Here is an 18,969-nt window from a genome sequence, read left to right as displayed (position 1 = left end):
GGTATGTTGTGTGCAATCCCATGGTATTGTGTGTTCTCATGTACGAAGAGACTGAATTGTTAATGAGCAGATAAGAACTAGTATTCTTCAAAGTAGACCTTTCTGGTCTACTGGGAATTAGTCACATCCCGATTTCCAGGTTATTGTGAGTGCTTTAAGCATGGATGCCTCTTGAGAATAAATTTCAGAGTCTGTGACTTGCTTGTTCTCTTAAATGTGCTTAAAAGTAGATCATCCTCAGCTTCTGCTTGTGAGTTTGAGTTTTGGAAGGTAAGAGCTGCGGAGAGTAGGGCAGATGAGGTGGGTTATCAGTTGGAGTGGTGACACTTTTCAGAAGGAGGGGGTGTTAACCATGAGCAAAGAGAGATTTCTTTATGTGGCTCTTAACCAAAGCTGGAGGCCATTCTGAAGAGGTGTGCTCTAAGCATGGGAAGCCCTGTCTGAGGCTGGCTTCATAACAAATATGCAGCTTTCCTCCAAAGGGGATGACTCGGAAGGGCTGCTCATTTGAATCTATTATATTTGTTAAATAAATGAGTTCGTGCACCAGTATCATATAGAACTTAGTTCTTGGAGCAAGACTCCCTTGATTCAAATACTAGTTCTACCATTATTAGCTCTATGATCTTGACCGAGTTGTCGAGGCTCTCTGACTCTTCCTTTCCTCATCTATAAAATGGACATAGTTAAACCTATTTCAGAGCGTCATGAGGATTAAATGAGATCCCAGTGAAAAGTGCTTAGCGAGAATTGGGGTGCGTATTATTAGCTGTCACAGACCTGTGCCATTTCCCTTTGGTCGCATTGGGAAGATGTAGTTTAAGCCAGGACAGGAGACTGTACCCATACAACAAACCCATGTTCAGTGAGGGCTGTCCCAGTTGGTGGTTGACACAAAGAATCGTGTAGCCGGACTAAGTTTATCACTCCCAGCCCCACATTTCGGCCTTTAGTCAACATAAGCTAGGGACTGGCTACCATGTTGCTTATCACCAAAGGAAAAAAACCCAGGCAGGAGGAGGCAAGCTGAAAGCCTGACTCCTTGGCAATCGTACTGGGTGAGGAATTTGCTGAGGACTCCAGTTAAGGCCAAATGCCCAGCATCTTGTGACTGGAAGGAGGAAAAGCAAACAATTTAACTCATTTTTCTTCTTTATAGCGTAGACTTCAGAGACATGTTTAATTCATATTTCTAGCTCATGTGGAGGCTTTTCCCTTGAGTGGGATGGTGGGGGATGGGCAGCGTCCCCTTCCTTCCTCTACTGAGCAGCCCCAGGGCCTGTACCAGGGCTGGGTTACAGGGCAGACATCATTCCCATGAATGTGTGCTGACCAAATTCAAACTCACTTTAGGAGGGGAAACACACCACTAATTGACAGCGGCCACAGATGTTTGGCCAAGGAGCCCACACATGCCAGTGTCCTGGGAGGGAGAGTGGGCATGAGCTCATGCTCATAACCCTTCAGTGATGCCAGGGTCCAGAGTCCTAGACGTGACTCTCAGTCCCTCCTGCCGCGCCCCTGCCTGCCTTTTCAAAGTCACCTCCTGTAACTTTCTCTTTCCTCGCTGCCCACTTCGGCAAGACTGAGCCACTGACGTTCTCCCTCCTCTCCCTCATCTTTTCCTCTCTCTCTCACCGCCAACTGTGCAAGGTCATCTCGGTTGATCTCCCAACCCCTGGCTTCGTCCCTGTCGCAGCACATCAGGGAGAAACAGACCAGTTATGACATCTCCCCAGTTCGAGCGAGGGCAGGGGAGTGTCCTTCTTGCTCATTTTTATCATCTGTGTTTGGCACAGCCCAGTAACTGTGGAGTGAAAGTTGGGGCTCAGACCTGGCCCTCTGGGGGTGCCATGTCTGACTCAGGACGAGCTTCCTTTCCTCAGGGAGACTAGCCCAGTGTTTGGTGGGAGTTTAGTGCCAGCCACGCAGGGGAGACAATAGGACCGTGCTCCCAGGGACTGCTTGTTGCTTTCTGTTGATAAGGTGTGGGTTGGAGTTCTTGCCAAAATATGCCTGGGAGATGTATTTTCGTTCCTCGGCGCACTGGGGCCTCCCTCCCCACCACATGTCCTGCCCCAACGTGGCCATCTTGCTTAAATAAGTCTGGGTTCTGCAGTAAAAGGGGCACTTTGTGTGGATCCGAGCAGGGCCAGGGAGGGTCTCCTGGGAGGTCAGATGTCAGGGCTCCTTCTGCTCCCTCTCCCCCACAAACACTGGCCAGGCCGCAGTTCCAGACTGCCCTCCCGGGAGAGGGTGAAGCAGATACGCTCGGGCAGGAGTTGCAGGGAAAGGGTTTGGACATGTGGTTCTGGGAAAAAGGAAATGTGTGCAGACCTGGCTTCTCCAGTGGTTGGTCTGCTTGGCCACATAGCGCCCTTGGCGGGGGTGGTTTCTTTCCCACCAGGCACCAAACATTTTGTTTTGTTTTCAGGAAGGGCCCAACAAGAGAGCCTCCAGGGCTCTCTCCCTCCCTCACAGACCCGGGGGGTCTAAGAGGGCAGTCTGGAAGCAAAGAGGCTGGCTGCCCAGGGCGACTTGCCAGGCTGAACCTTGGCCCTGTTGGTGCAGCCTGAGTGTGGCACCCAGGGCCACACTGATTCACCAAGGGAGAGGAGCCGTGGGCTCAGCATACTCAGGAACACCTGGAGGGTGGCGGCTTCTGAGTTGGGCCTCTTAGGTCTGAGATGGAGGTGGGACGAGGGCGTGTGTTTTCAGTCTCCTGGGGTCTCTCTGGCAGGTCTATAACTTGACCCAGGAGTTCTTCCGGCATGGTAAACCAGTCAATGCTGAGAGTCAGAACAGCGTGGGGGTGTTCACCCGGGAGGAGGTGCGCAACCGCATCAGGGACGACCCTGAGGACCCGGAGGCCACCAAGCGCCTGAAGCTCGCCATGATCCAGCAGTACCTGAAGGTATCCTCGTCTGCCCAGAGCTTTGTTGACTAGGGGTGCCAGTGAGAGGAAGACCGATCCTGGGGAGTCTGGGCCCAAGGAGGGTGGCGCTGCTTTGAGGTCCTGTTCAGACCCCAGGCCGGCCCTGGTGGTCACCCGGCTCCTCTCTGGCCCTTCCCACAGGTGGAGAGCTGTGAGAGTAGCTCACACAGCATGGACGAGGTGTCCCTGAGCGCCTTCGGGGAGTGGACCGAGATCCCCGGGGCCCACCACATCATCCCCTCGGGCTTCATGCGGGTTGTGGAGCTGCTGGCCGAGGGCATCCCCGCCCACGTCATCCAGCTGGGGAAACCCGTCCGTTGTGTGCACTGGGACCAGGCCTCGGCCCGCCCCCGGGGCCCTGAGATTGAGCCCCGGGGCGAAGGTGACCACAACCATGACGCCGGGGAGGGTGGCCAGGGGGGAGAGGAGCCCCGGGGGGATGGGCGGGATGAGGACAAGCAGTGGCCGGTGCTGGTGGAGTGTGAGGACTGCGAGGTGATCCCGGCGGACCACGTGATCGTGACCGTGTCGCTGGGCGTGCTCAAGAGGCAGTACACCAGCTTCTTCCGGCCAGGCCTGCCCGCCGAGAAGGTGGCCGCCATCCACCGCCTGGGCATTGGCACCACCGACAAGATCTTCCTGGAATTTGAGGAGCCCTTCTGGGGCCCCGAGTGCAACAGCCTACAGTTTGTGTGGGAGGACGAGGCGGAGAGCCGCACCCTCACCTACCCGCCCGAGCTCTGGTACCGCAAGATCTGCGGCTTCGATGTCCTCTACCCGCCCGAGCGCTACGGCCACGTGCTGAGCGGCTGGATCTGCGGGGAGGAGGCCCTCGTCATGGAGAAGTGCGACGACGAGGCGGTGGCCGAGATCTGCACAGAGATGCTGCGGCAATTCACAGGTGTGTCCCCCCGCCTCTGGCCTCGCAGCCCCGCCCTCTGCTCCGCCCTCCGTCGCCCCTGCACCTGCGGTAACTCCCCCCGGCCCATCGTGCAGCCTAGGGGCGTGCGTACTGGGACAGCTGCCGCAGGGCGCGGGGCTCCCAGATTGCGGGCTCCTCCCCGCAGCCCCGGAACTCGAAACACTCAGAACCTTGGGCGCTGTATTTCTTCTAAGCGCTGCTGGTAAAAAACTAAGGTATCACCCCCAAACCTCAGATTGCCCATATCCCACTCATAGTGTCCCGCAACAGATGGATTTGCGTTTCACTCATGAGCTCTGATTCTTTTAGTTGAACATTTTTTCACCTACTATCCCAGAAAAGCCTCGCGAGAACCCCTGAAGTGGAAAGGGGAAACATGATGGTCTGGAATGTTTTTTCATACAGGAAAATTAGGGCCCCAGAGAGATGAGCTGTTTTGCCGGGGGTGTCCACAAGGAGGCGCTGCGGGGAGGGGTAAACAGCTGGAGCCCCCAGGTTCCGTGCCCCCTCCTGCATCTTCTGTGCCTGCCGGCAGGGGCCTGGCCTTCTTGCAGCCCTGCCTGCTCAGGGGTGTGTTCTATGTGCAGCCATTTCTTATCTGCCTTCCCTTTGGCTCTTCCAACTCCCCAACAGGGAACCCCAACATTCCAAAACCTCGGCGAATCTTGCGCTCAGCCTGGGGCAGCAACCCCTACTTCCGAGGCTCCTATTCGTACACGCAGGTGGGCTCTAGTGGGGCAGATGTGGAAAAGCTGGCCAAGCCCCTGCCGTACACCGAGAGCTCCAAGATGGCGGTGAGCATGGGTGCGGGGTGAAGGGGCTGGGGGCGGGGGGCCGGGGGCAGGTATTTTGGATGCGGGTCTGGTTGGTGGGGGGAGGGCAGGCGGTGCTCCCTGCGGGGTGCCAAGCGGAGACGGATGGAGTAGCTCCTGTGTTGAGGGAGTAAACAAGGACGTGTGCACTTAACATCTGGAAGAAAAGATGGGATCAAAATTGAGATTTAAACGCTTTATTGAGGTGCTGAAAGCTGCGCCATTTCATGCTCTGCTGCCCGAAATGGTAGCCATTAGGCACATTTCATTGACGTTAATTAATTGAAGTGAAATTAATACATTGAATATTTAGCTCCTTGCTTGCACTGAGCACTTTTCAAGTTCGATAGTCGCCTGTGCCTAGTGGCTGTGGTGTTGGGTTGTGTAACTGGAGCATTTCTGTCACCAAGGAAAGTTCTGTGGGGCCGCACTGATTCCATAGAAGTAAGTTTCCTCGATATGTTTTATTTACTTCTTTTCCTAATATGTGTCAGAAAATAAAATCGAGAATACTGACTCTCCCCCAAATTATATCACCTACATAATAAATAATAGAGAAAAAGAATAAATCTGAGAAAAACAATTGCATATATTTCTGGTCTTACAAAGTGGATTTCGAGTTTCCCCCAGCAAGCGTACACATACAATAAATGTTCAAACCCCAACAGAATTATATGTAAAACAGTTCTTTGGCGTAAGTGGTGAAGAAGATTTCCAGCGGCTGTTGTGCATGGCCTGGTTGTGCTCAGCGGGAGAGGGGAAGAGGCCCTTGCTGCTGCCATGGCCACCCTCCTGAAAACCAAACTTTCTCTTGTCACCTGCCCCAGTTAGGACTGGCGCCTCCAGCACAAAGCAAAACAACATGCAAATAACTGGGGCTTAAACCAGACAGAGTTTCCCTCTATCATACAAGGGGCAATCCGGAGGTAGGTACAGGACCCAATGTCACTGGCACCCGGCTCCATCTTCAGGGCCACTTTGTGGTTGTAGAGGGCTGCGAGGCTGCCACTCAGGTCTGTGACAGGCAGAGGAGGCAGAAGGGGGGAACCCCGGGGGCTGAGTCAGTGCCTCTAAGCAACAGTGCACTTGAAGCCCATTGGCCTGTAGCCAGTAGTCACGTGCCAGAGCAGCTGCGAAAGGGGTTGGGATGCATCTTTTTTTTTTTTTTTAATTCTGAATGGCAGTGAACCCAGTTAAAAATCAGGGCTTTGTGACGGAGGAGAAAGAGGAGAATGGGTGTGGGAGGAGGTAGCTTGCCTTCTGCCACCATATGCCTCCCCCCGCCCTCACTCAGCAGGGCAGCTCCTTGTTGGGGGTTAAAGCTTCCCTACTCAAAGTGAGTGGTCTATGCACCGGCAGCACCAGCATCACAGGGGAGCGCCTTAGAAATGCAGGCTCTCACCCCCTAGACCTGCTGAATGGAAAACAACATTCTACCAGGGTCCCCAGTTGGTGCCTTTGCACGTTCAGTTTGAGACCCAGCGGGGATAAAGTCCCAGCTCAAGCTTGGGATGCAAGCGCTCGTTCCTTGCCTGGACTCCACCTAGACAGCTTGCTTTCTGGAAGTTGAGCCCCGGCCGTACCAGAATTCTCACCGTCCCTTGCTCTGGTGCATTTTTGCCCCCATTTTTTCCTTCTTCCTGAAACGTCCTTTGCCTGTTCGTTTCCCTAGCATCTCCTGAGAAGCAGCCCAAAGAGCCTGTCCTCTGGGAAGCTTTGTGCGATCCCCCTTACGGTGGGCTTCTTTTCTGGGCTCTCAGCACCTTGCCCAAACACCCATCATGTCACACGTGACACCGTTTAGTAATTGGGTTTCGTGTCTGGCTTCCCCACCAGCAAGGAAACTCCTCAAAGCAGCAGCCCGGTCACCTTTTATCTTCCAAGTGCTCAGAACAGTCCCTGGACCCTAATAGGGGCTCCATAAAGGTTTGTTAAATTACCGCCTAACTTTATCGAGTGCTTATGTTCTTCCAGGTTCTAAGTGCTTTAGATACATGATTTCACTTAATCCTTACACCCACCCTCAGAAGCAGGTGGCATACACCCATCTTGCAGATGACAAAATCAAGGCTTAGGGAGGTTAAACCACTTGCCCTGAGTTCACTAGTGGGAGGCACAATGAGCCTCTGAGACTGCAGAACCAGGACTCCTAACAGCGTCTGAGCAGAAAGAACTGAGGCCTGGATGTTGGGGGAAGAAGCAGGGGAAGGTGGCCAGGGGGGACGGGCAACTCCTCATCCCGTGGAAGCAGCACTACCTGCATCTCAGATGCCTGCTGTCCAACTTGGACTTGTAGTGTGGATGGGGGGTTCCTGGGGCAGACAGGTAGCCTCGCAGCCTTTCTCGCTCCCCCACCCTCACTTCCCCGTCCCCTGGCCCAGCCCATGCAGGTGCTGTTCTCGGGTGAGGCCACTCACCGCAAGTACTACTCCACCACCCATGGTGCTCTGCTCTCTGGCCAGCGCGAGGCCGCCCGTCTCATCGAGATGTACCGGGACCTCTTCCAGCAGGGGACCTGAGGGCCCTCGCCGCTGCCCAGCGTGTTCCTTACAGAGCCACTAACTTGTGACCGCCAGCCCTGCCCCTCACTGCTGCGTGCTCCTCATTTTCTAATCCTCTGTAGAATGGGTTTATATCTCTGGTAGAGGTAGACACCCTGACTGGCCTCAGATCTGGTCCTGTAGCTTTTCCTTTCCTCCATGCCGGGTGGGGGCCAGGGTGGGGCCCGGTGATTGACCTCTGTGCTCTGACCTCCCCTCCCCTCCTGCCTTGTTATTGTAAGTGCCTTCAATACTTTGCATTTTGGGATAATAAAAGAGGCTTGCCCTTCCCATGCTCCTCAGCTGCTCTCTTCTTCCATTGACCGCAGCCTCTATATGTGTATGTGTCTCTAGTTTTTGTTTTTGTTTTTTAGCCCGGTCCTTTTTGAGTGAGGGGATGGTGGGAGGGCTGTGACCTGGCTGTGCCCCCAGAAGGTAAGGTATGTGCCTTTACTAGAAGGAGTATCCTCTCCCCTCAGTCTCTTTGGGGTTGTTTGCCTCCCTGCTGGCGGGACCCCCGAGGGATCAGGGGTCCTCACTACTCAGCTCGGCTCCTTCGGGCCGGGCCTGTGTCTGCCCGCTGGCCTTTGCTGGGCCTCTCAGAGCCCTCCTGGGTGGAGTGGCCACATGGAGTGAAGGTGAGTTCTACGGGAGGGGACATCTGTTGTGGCTCCTGGCCAAGCTCAGGTGCGTCAATGATTAGTGAGTGTCACCCGGCCGTGGGGCCCTAGGTCTGGCCTTTGGGGTGGCTGCTGTTGCCTTCTGGGAAGGTGGGTAGTCTGGCCATTCTGGGGGGCTGTTCTTAAGTGTTGCCCACCTGCTGTATTCCAAGGGCCTATCACTTACTGGGGGGGGGAGGTTAGTCTTTTTTGCAGGAAGCTCCATCTATTAATTTCACCTTGGGGGGCACTGGCCCATGTGCACCCTCCCTGTGTCCTGGATTTTCCCCGCTAACTAAGGTGGGGTGGATAGAAGTGGCCTGAAGCATAAGTATGGGGGAAGGAGGTCATAAGTAGGTGCTCAGGGTCACTGGCAGAGGAATTTTAAAGGACTCCAGGAGGGCGACAGGGCCATAAATGTTTATTCTGTGATTGCGTGTTGGGGAGCTTCAGGTATGAGCAAGCGGGGGGGGGGGCGGTTATTATTCATGGAGATCCAACCACCTGCCAGGCAAAGCATCAGTCATCAGTGCTGGGCTCATGGGTCTCTTCATTTGATGTGGATGCCAACTCAGGCTGGGGAGGGTGATTTATCCCCACGGGGAGACAGATCCCATTAGAGTTCATTAATGGCCCCCAAGGTCCCTGAGGTCTGACTCGACATCACAGGCTCTTTCTATTTATTGCACTGAAAAGAAGAGGCTGGTGCTGAAAAAAAAAAAAAGTCTGAGGCCTTTGCTGGAGAGAGTGGAAATGGGTACGCCACCCTGGGAAACTGTGTGGGCATTCTACGAAAGCTGGCATGTGCCCGCCAGCATTTCATTTCCACTCCTGGCTGTGCACGCAAGGGAAAAGAGTGCACATGCCCACCAAACACATGTACCAGAATGTTCATGGCGACATAGTTCGCGATGGCTAGAAACTGGACACAGCTCAGGTGTCCGTCAGTAATAGAAGAAACCGTAGTCCGTCCGTACGATGGAATACTAGGTACCAAGAGAACAAACCAAGCTGATATTTGCAAACATCAGTTCATCTCAAAAACATTGGATTGAGTGAAAGAAGCCAGACACAAGGCTGTATATTGTATGATTTTTTTAAAAATATGAGGTTCAAGAACTTACAAAACTAACTATAGTGTTAGACATGAGGGGATGGGTAGTGCTTGGGAAGAAGTATGGGGTTACTTTCTGAGTTACAGAAATGTTCTGTATCTTGACCGGGATGGTGGTTGAATGGTCATATACATTTGTGAAAATGCACTGAGTTATACACGGAAGATTTACGCACTTTTCTTGTGTGTATGATCTAACTCAATTTAAGAAGTTTAAAAAAGTCTGAGGACACCCTTCCCCCCATCCTTCCATCCCAAAATACACAGTTGTGTTGACCCAGTGAATTTCCTCCTTGCAGCAGAGATGACACATCCCGAGAGCAGATAAAGGGAGGAAGGACCTACTTATGTCCCCCTGGCTGCCTGGTGATAAGGACTGGCCTTGTGTTTACTAGTATGTCACTCTTTATCAGACCCTTTGCCTGTGTCCCCTCGTCTGGGCATCGGCAGCCGTGTGAGAAAGGCGGGGATTGTCTCACGGCAGAGGAGACCCAGGTTCCCAGAACAGTGTGGGACTGGTCAAGGCCACGCGATTGGAGCCTGTGCCGTGTGAGAGGGAGGGAGCAGCCCTGGGAGGAAGGTGGGGACAGGTGCGGGAGGGGTGGCCCTGGAGAGTCGGCCCCAGGCTTCCAGGGCACTACCTCCACATCAAACGATCCCGTAACCCCGTAACGTGGGGAGCGTTTATGGTTTGCCCTTCCACAAACGGATGTGAAGCAGATAAAAAGCAAGGGCCATTCAGAAGCAAGACAGACTAGACATACCAGGAACAGAGGATGAGTTCCTTGCTGTGACTAGGTCTCTGAGGCAGCCTTGGCATTGAGGGACACTCAAAGGACTCTATGGGGGGGAGGGGCACACGTGGCCTACACCGGCCACCGCCCACATCAACGCCTGCTGTACAATTCCTGTCCCTCACAGAAAGTCCCTTGAGAGGAAATTTCTTCTCTGGCACAGGATTCTAGCAGGATGATTGCGTGGTGTCTGTGCTGTGGGCATCGGTGAACCCACGAGCAAGGTATTCAGTTGTGGTCTTGTGGAAGCCTCAGAACTGTTCCTTCAAGGGGCCCTGGGGTACTTGGCAGGTGCGGTGTCTTCCCGCCTTTGCTGGTAGAGGGCAGGGTAGCAGTTAGCTCCGACTTCGCGGGAGCCACGTGGAAGGTCTGCTCTGCCCACAGACAAATGCAGGAGGCATTTCTGGCTGGAGTCACCCTGCATTTACTTGGGCCTGTTGAGATGAGCCCCAGGGTAACCCGGAGGTGCAGAGCGAGGTGGGCTGCTGGTTCAGTTCTAGAAGACTGCCTGCTTAATGAATGGTCTGCCGAACGTAAGGGTACAGTTACAGGAGGGCCGTGCTTTCCCGTAATGACTGGCTTGTGCTGTTGGTTGAGGCAACTCCTGAGTTGTGTAGGGCAATCAAGTCTCAATGGACGGGAGGAACTGTGGCCCTACTAAGGTGGCAGCCAGGACATTGAAGCTCAGGGCAGGCATTTAACAGAAGAAGGTAAGGGGCTGGTCACAAGCCTGGCTTCGTACTGGTTAAGTGGAGATATAGACACGAAAGCTGGTCGGGCCTCTCCTGATTCCGGAAGTGGTTGTTGAACACTCGTTTTGCAGGCACCGATTTTCAAAACCCGGCTCTCTGTTAGGGGATGCAAAATGTCAGGCATATTTTACTTCAGCGAGCTCAGTATTTGAGCAATTGTGAGACAATCCCCCTCCCCTGGTTTCCCCTGTCAGCTCTCCCCCTTCCTCCTCTGAAGCCCCTGTCTCCTCACCGCCAACAGACAACAATGTCTCCTGCTTCATAGTCTCCATAGAAGCTACTGGAGGTGACTTCCTTGCCAAATCTACAAATAGCTAGTCTTCACACCCATCCTGATAGGAGCTGCCCCCATCCCCCAACACAAAGGAAGTATGTGCCTCTCCACTTGTGCACCTCCTGCCCCAAACTCAGGGACCTTATCTCCTCATTTTCTCTCCCCCTTCTCTCTACTCCATCCTTCCGGTCCACGTTTCAAGATGCCCTTGTCTTTCCCGTCACCCCATCCTCTTTCTACCACCTTCCCTTGCCTTCCTTTCAGCCAAGCTTCACGCTAGCATTTTTCTGCACTTGCTCTCTCTGCATTCTCACCGTCCTTACCCTAGCGGTTGTTGCTGGGAACCTTTAGGTTGCAGAGAGAGACCCAGCAAAGGCTGGGCTGGCTCGCCTTCTCACCAAGGCTAGGAGAGGGGAGGATCGGGGCTGGCTCCAGGGTGTCTGGAAGCAAGGGCAAGCTCCTGGTCTGAAACAGTCCTCTGGCGCCATCTGCTGGCCCTTTGGGACTACAGCCGTCTTGCTGCCTCGAGAACAAAAGTGTGCTGGATTCTCTGTGGGCATTTCTGAATTCAGCACCCCCCCCAACAAATCACAGGAAGTATCTTTAATTTACATTGAATAAGTAAATAAAATAACATTGTAACTTATTCTAGAGTATCATTTATTTTTCATTCTTTTTTTTTTTTTTTTTTTAAAGATTTTATTTATTTATGTGACAGAGAGACAGCGAGAGAGGGAACACAAGCAGGGGGAGTGGGAGAGGAAGAAGCAGGCTCATAGCGGAGGAGCCTGATGTGGGACTCGATCCTGGTACGCCGGGATCACGCCCTGAGCCGAAGGCAGACGCTTTAACGACTGCGCTACCCAGGCGCCCCATTTATTTTTCATTCTTAACAGTAAAAAGAGACCTTGTTGGCCCCCAAATAAAAATTTCTTTCTTCCCTCTTCTTTCCTTTCCCCCTCCCCCCTTTCATTCCTTCCCCCCTTTCTCCCTCTCCCTCCCTTTTTCCCTTTCTCCCTCCCTTCCCTTTCTCTATCAGACTTTTAGTGCTTTCCTCTTGTATGCCAGCCTCAAAAAAGTTTGAATTATGCTTTAATAAATACATTCACTAAATAAGTAGATAAAAGATTGAACTTGTTTCTCAAACAAAAGTTGGACTGTATGATTTAAATTCTTTTACATTTGTTGAGTTTGTTTTATGGTCCGGGATATGGTCTATCTTCGTACGTGATCTATGGGGCTTGCGAAGGATGCGTATTCTGCTGCTGTTGGGTGGAGTGTTCTAGAGATGTTGTTTAGATCCTGTTGGTGGATGGTATTATTGGTTTCTTTTATATCCTTGCCGATTTTCTGTCTAGTTCTAGCAATTGTTGAGAGAATAGTGTTGAAGTATCTAACTATGATTATGTATTTGTTTATCCTTTCAGCTCTACCAGGGTTTGTGTGTGTGTGTGTGTGTGTGTGTGTGTGTGTGTGTGGTGTCAGTAGACTGTTTTAGGACAGTTTTAGACTTAAGGTAAATAGAGTCCCCTGCTCCAACATTTTCCCTATTATTAACATCTTACATTAATATTGCAAGTTTGTTACAACTAATGAACCAACGATAGTGCATTATTGTTCACAAAAGTCTGTAGTTGACTCAGATTTCTTTAGTTTTTACCTGATGTCCTTTTTCTGTTCCAGAATTCCACCCAGGATACTAGGTTGCATTTAGTTGTCATGTTTCCTTAGGTTGCTCTGGGTTGTGACCTTTTCTCAGACTCTGCTTGTCTTTGACAACGTTACTGCCCTCGAGGAGTGACGTCAGGTGTACTGTGGGATGCCCCTCGACAGGAATCCGTCTCATGTTTTCCTCATGACTAGACTGGGGTTATAGGTTTGGGGGAGGAAAACCACAGAAGTCAAGTGCCATTCCATCTCATCATATCAAGGGGACCCACAACCAACAGGATTTAGGGTATTGATACTGACCTTGCTCACTCGACGGAGGTGGTGTTGGTCAGGTTTCTGCGCTGTGAAGTTATTCTTTCCCCCCTTTCCATGCTCCACTCTATGGATATTTTAGTAAGTAACTGTCTGTATCTATGTTAAATGTGAATTCTTAGGGACGTCTTCATCACCACATGGCTCCTTCTGGCCTCCTCCCATCCCCTTCGTTCCCAAAGGGTATTGTCACTGAATGTAGAATTCTGATGGGCAGCTTTTTTCTTTCTTTCTCTTTCTTTCTTTCTTTCTTTCTTTCTTTCTTTCTTTCTTTCTTCTTTCTTTCTTTCTTCCTTCCTTTCTTTCTTTCTTTCTTTCTTTCTTTCTTTCTTTCTTTCTTTCAAGGTTTTATTTATTTATTTGACAGAGAGAGACAGCCAGTGAGAGAGGGAACACAAGCAGGGGGAGTGGGAGATGAAGAAGAAGCAGGCTCCCCAGCAGAGGAGCCTGATGTGGGGCTCGATCCCAGAACGCTGGGATCACGCCCTGAGCCGAAGGCAGATGCTGAACGACTGCGCCACCCAGGCGCCCCAGCTTTTTTCTTTCAACACTGAAATGCTACGCTTTTCCTCTGGCTTCCGTGATTCTGATGAGTAATCTGTCTTTAGAATTGTGTTTCCCTAGAAGTAGGGATTTCTCTCTTGCTTCTCTCAAGATTTTCTCTCAAATTGCCTAAGCTTTCAGACTCAGCATCCGGACAGTCCCCTTTAATGAAGCTTTCTGGTGATGTTACCGTCTTATCTGTAACTCCCTGCCCCTTCTAGTCAATTTCTGTCTTCTGAATTCCCAAAGCACTGCTGTTTGCTTCTTTACTGTACTTTTTCACTGTGCTTGTCTTGCTTGCTAATAATGTGACCATGTGTCTTATGTAGTTCACAGAGAGGACAGCTTTGTATCCCCATAGCATCCAAGTATTTAATAAGGGTGCAAAAAAATGTTTATTGAGTGGATGAAGGTGATAATAGAATTGGTGTAAAATCCTCAGGTTTTTAAAAATTTATTTTTAGTGACATAAATAGTTGTGGAGATATTCTCCTAAAAATAAAGGAACTTGACAGATAAAGCTGGTTTCCTGTGATCATTTCTTTAATTCTTATTCCCCCCCCTTAAGGATTTGGTGTTTGTCCTACCAAAATGTAAGCATCTATTTCTGCGTCCATAATATGTGAATGTAAATTATATTGTATTTTGTATGTATGTGTATTTTTAGACAGATCGAATTGCCCTGTACAGATGCTCTTTCAATTGCCTTTTATTCACACAACAAAAGGAGAACTCTCTGCTTAAATTATTATCTCTTGTATTCCTTTTAGCTGATAGATAGCGTTTCGTTGTGTGCCCATACTTCATTTAAGTATCCACTTTGCCAAGGATGGACATTTTGTTGTTTCTAGTTGTTCCTTATCATAAACAGTGCTTCCGTAGCCATAGACAATGCCCCTGTGTCGCACGTGTGTAAAGGTCCCCAGATCACGGGGCATAGTGTTTTCAGTTTTGGAAGACACTGCCAAATTATCCTGAAAAGAGGTCTACCAAATTTATACTCCCACAAATGGAGTATGAGAACATTTGTATTTATGCAATTTTGCCATCACTCAGTGTAATGAAAAATGCATGGGTTTTTGTTATTGTTGTTTTGGGGTTGTTTGTTTTTTTGTCACCAGGTAGGTAAAACCAGGTGTCTCGTTTTTGTTTTAATTGCATTTCCCAACTAGTGATATTTTTTCTTCTGATTATTAGACATTTGTGTGTTTTTTTTCCCCCCTGTGGGTTCTCTGTCCCTTAGCCCACATTTCTGGTATTGTCTTTTTCTTGGTGATTTGTAGGAGCTTAAAAATATATATATATTAAGGAGAATAGTCTTTTTGTCCGTGATATGAATTGCAAATATTTTCTTCCAGTCAGCTGCGTTGTTTATGGGGTCTTTTCACATATAGAAGCTTTACATTCAGAGATGAACAAACTTATCGATCTTGTTTTGTTTTTAGAGAGACAGAGAGAGTGTGAGTGGGAGGGGGAAGAGTAGAGGGAGAGGAGAGAGAGAATCTCAGACAGGCTCCATGCTCAGCACAGAGCCCGATGCGGGGCTCAATCCCATGACCACGAGATCATGACCTGAGCTGAAACCAAGAGTCTTAACCAACTGAGCCACTCAGGAGCCCCATCGATTTTGTGCTTTTTATAACCTATTTAAATATGCATTTTTATCCCAAGTCAAAAAGCTAGTATTCTGTGTTTTTTAAATAATTCAGTGGACTTGTGGTACGAGGCAGGGATCTGGGTTTACGCTTATTGCCCATTGTCGGCTGGTTACCCCAATATTACCTGTTGCATGATCCACTCTTTCCCCACTGATTTGAAATGTCGTCAAATGATTATTGCTGGGGAACAGGAGGGCTATTTGTTTTTGAATATTTGTTTATACTTGGCTAAATTGCAAATTCTTTTATTAGTTTCAATTATTTATCAGTTACTTTTCTTGGTTTTTCTGGGTAGAAGATCATATTACTTGCAAAGTTAGATAGTCCTGTTTCTTCACCATCAATGTACCTGTTGTTTTCTTTTTCTCTTATCGCATTAGTATAGGTACTGGTACGATGTTGAGAAAGGAGTGATAGGAGGATTATAGCCTTGCTTCTGACTTTAATGGGAATGCTTCTGAAGTTTCTAATAAGTATGCTATTTGCTTTTGGTTTCTGGTGGGTACCTTTGATCTGGTTAAAGAAATTCCCTTCTATATCTAGTTCGGAACTGTTTTATTATGAACGAATATTGAATTTCATCAAATGCCTTTTCTGTATCTATTGGAGATTATCATAGGGTTTTTCTCCTTTTATCTGTTAATGTGTTAATGACATTAATAGTTCTAATATTTTCCTTGTATCTTGGGGACCGTCTTTACCTTGTTGTATTTGTCAGCTTAAGCTCAATTCTGCTCTGGTAACAAACAATCCCTAAATCTTAGTGAATTACAACAGAAGTTTATTTATTGCTCATGTCACGTGAGCACTAAGGATTGATTTCATGTCTTCTTAATTCTAGGACCCACGTTGATGGAGCATCTCATGGTAGATGGAAAAGAGAGATACGGGAACATCTTAACATTTCTACTCAGGAGTGGCATACGTTACTTCTATTCACATTTCATTGGTCAAAGACCGTCAGTGGCTAAGCTTGATATCAGTGAATAGGCAAATAATCCTGCAGAAAAGTGCCCAGCAAGTTGGGGCAGCTAATGGTTTCATAATTATGATAGAACCTATCACACTGGTCATGATACAGTATTATTTTAATATGTTGCTGGATTTCATGTGCAAATATGTATTTAGGCTTTTGTATCTATGTTCACAAGTGACCTAAGATTTCTTTGTCTTGGGCTTTCCAGGGCTTTTTTTCCTTCCCCTCTTGGGCTTTTAAAAATAGTTTGGGTAGCCTTGCATCTTTTTATTATATACACTGGAAAAGTATGTATAGAATGTTAATTATCCGTTTCCTGGAGTTTTAAAGAACTTACTTGCAAAACTGGTTGGACTTGGTTTTTCTGGAAGTAGAACTTTGACTGATGTTTTAATTTTTTTTATGGTTAACTTTCCGTGAACATTTTCTACTTTTTTTGGAGGAGAAGCGATGTTGGCGATTTATATTTGCTTAGAAAATTGGCCTTTTTGTGATGGTTTAAACATTTACTGCTTAAAAATTGTTCACAGTGTTTTCTGTGACTTTAGTCAAACCCCCCCCTTTTGTTTCAGATTTGTTCTTTTTCATTGTGTTTACATTGTCTGGGCTTTTTCAAAGGGTACTGTTTTAAAAGAAGCGTTCATTCGTGCTTGGAAATATCTGTCTTTTGCCTTTATGCCTGAATGATACCCTATCTAGCTTAGAAACCACGGTCTCTCTTTATCACTCTCTCTATTCTTCAAAGCACATGTACAACAGGGTATCATTTGCTTCTCACAAAAAATGTGAGCTGGGCCCCAGTGACAAACCAGGAGACCTAGGATGCTGGGGTCCTTGTTCTAGGCCAGAGAAGTGGGTGTTCCAGTCTGTACTAGTGTTTGTTCGAGCTCAGGCCAAGAACCAGGTTGGTGTTGCCACTTGGTAAATGATGGCACAAGTGACCTTGGTTCTTCCGTTCTCCCTGCGACCCCAGGCTTTGCCGTGTGACCTTGCATCTCCTGCCACAGAAGAGGTTACTATGGATTGAATTGGGTCCCCCACAAATTCATATGTGAATGTCCTAACCCAGCTACTTGGGATGGATTGGAAGATTAGTCAGCAAATACTCAGTCACTCTCCTTTCCGTCTGGGAGCAGTTGAGCTCCCTGCCCCAGTCATGTTAGGCTTGGCTCTCTGACTTGTTGTGCCCAATGAAATGTGAACAGACATGATGTTTTAAATATGCTTGTACGGTTGGGTTTCATTTCTCATGTCTTGCCATTTGTTATGAGAAGAGCACGGCCCTGATAGCTGATGTTTCCAGGAGGATATGGAGGAAAGGGGAATAGATTCGAACCCATGGAAGCCTGGAACCTAGGTCCAAACCTAGGACCTGCAGACAGACACATAAGCAAGAAAAACAAACGCTTGCTCTTGTAACCTGTGAATTTCGGGCTGGCTTGCTTTGCAACATTATCGTGGCAATAGCTGACTGATTCGTCTCTCTCTGGGGAGTCGCTCAGCCCAAGAGGAATATTTCTAGGCACTGGTGATGGAACGAGCAATGGGCCCATAGATGGGGAAGCCACCCAGGGTACAAGGGTGGCTCAGTCCTGCCAAGGGACCTGGCAGGGGTGGGCCAAGGGATTCAGTTCCCTGGAGGATGCATTACATGGCTTGACTCTGGTTCGATTTAGTTCCCTGGAGGGTGCATTACATGGCTTGACTCTGGTTCGAGGAACTGGAGGAGCTAGAAGCCAGTGGGCATTCTTTTAGTTCTGTTTTACCAGACTGAGGAAGGATCTACCCCCAACTTCCCAGTTCTCAGCTAATGAGGAAGAACTTTGTTCTAAAAATTCAGAGCTGCTGGCTACTCTTCTTCGGTCAAATGGGACATCTGAGAAACTTTACCATCCTCTTCTGTTCTCAGGTCCCTTCTGATCCCAGACCCATAAGCCTGCACAGTCCAGTGAGCACAAAGTCTTTGCTGAAGGTAGAAAGTCCCTGCAGAGAATCAGGAGGACGGGGCATCATGACTGTGTCCTCAGCTACTCAGAAAGCCGTCCTTGGGCAGGGGAGCAGTGACAGCAGAGTAGATAATTGGGCGGGCTCTTCTTGGGGTACCGGGTGGGGAGAGATGCAGTGAAGAGGGTAGAGCTTTTTCTTACCAACTCCCAGCCAGGGGGTGCTTGTAGAGGGCAACGTTCTGGCAAGGGCCCCTGAGTCTCTCTGCCTCAGCTGAACTTCCTCAGCTCTGGAGACCCCACTGTTTCCAGATGGTTGGCCGATACCCTTGCTTTTCAGACCCGTTTTGAATTTCTATCCTCTTTTTAGGTCTTTGTTGGTGTTTTAAGGGGAGGGGTCTTATAAAGGGCTTGACAGGATGCCATCTTAAGTTAGAAGTCTCTGGCCTTGATTTAAAAAGTCTTTCCCACACCAACCGTGTGTATGAGCTTCAGTAGTGAAGTCAGGAGAAAATTTGCATGTGGACAACCACAGAGTTTGTGTGTGGAGATGGTGCTGGGGTTGGAAATGTGGCTTTGGGACACGGGCCTTCCTGTGGACGGTGACATGGAAAGAAAGGAAACCTGAGAAGAGAATAGAACTTTGGGACATGCCTATATATAGGGGGAGACAGAAGAGGAGCAGGAAAAAGAAACATTTTCGTGAGTTGTTAGTGGCTCCTGACAAGACAGGCCGGTCTAGATGGTAGCTTGGGAGCGCCAAGCGTGGCGACGGCAGGTGGAAATGCCATCTGCAAGTTCTCTAGACTCCACCTCTTCTCATCGTTCCTCTGCATCCCCGTGGCCAGTGGCTCAAACACCACCCTCTCTGGCCGGGACTGTTGCAGTCATCTCTCTCTCACTGGCCTCCTGCTTCTGCTCTAGTCTCTCTTTCTCTTTATTTGCCCAACACGGCAGCCGGAGTGACCCTGTTCGCCCCAAGGCTTATCTTGTCTCTTCTTTGCTCAAGCCTGACGAAGGCCCCACCTGACTCACCCTGCCCCACCTGGAGAGCCAGGGTCCGG

At 49.3% G+C, this 18,969-nt stretch overlaps 1 protein-coding gene across 5 annotated transcripts in view; it reads left to right on the top strand.

Annotated features, from left to right (window-relative positions):
- SMOX (spermine oxidase) overlaps positions 1-16,482 on the top strand; it is a 45,487-nt gene extending 29,005 nt beyond the window's left edge. For 2 of the 5 annotated variants that reach the window (XM_040638019.1, XM_040638018.1), the window contains exons 4-8: positions 2,741-2,914; positions 3,077-3,836; positions 4,491-4,651; positions 6,506-6,595; positions 7,051-7,500. In XM_040638019.1, the coding sequence (XP_040493953.1) occupies positions 2,741-2,914; positions 3,077-3,836; positions 4,491-4,651; positions 6,506-6,595; positions 7,051-7,188 (1,323 nt within the window). In that variant the 3' untranslated portion in view covers positions 7,189-7,500. Of the gene's footprint in view, positions 1-2,740; positions 2,915-3,076; positions 3,837-4,490; positions 4,652-5,496; positions 5,596-6,505; positions 6,596-7,050; positions 7,501-15,827 lie in introns of those variants that run through there. The other 3 variants (XR_005836899.1, XM_040638022.1, XM_040638020.1) reach the window with 3 other exon arrangements.
- Positions 16,483-18,969: the final 2,487 nt, after the last annotated feature.

Source organism: Ursus maritimus, unplaced genomic scaffold (assembly GCF_017311325.1).
Source record: "Ursus maritimus isolate PB19 unplaced genomic scaffold, ASM1731132v1 scaffold_22, whole genome shotgun sequence".
In the NCBI taxonomy this organism is placed as follows: Eukaryota; Metazoa; Chordata; class Mammalia; order Carnivora; family Ursidae; genus Ursus; species Ursus maritimus.
The sequence above is the reverse complement of the archived record's forward strand: the minus strand, read 5'-3'. Positions and strand labels throughout refer to the sequence as shown.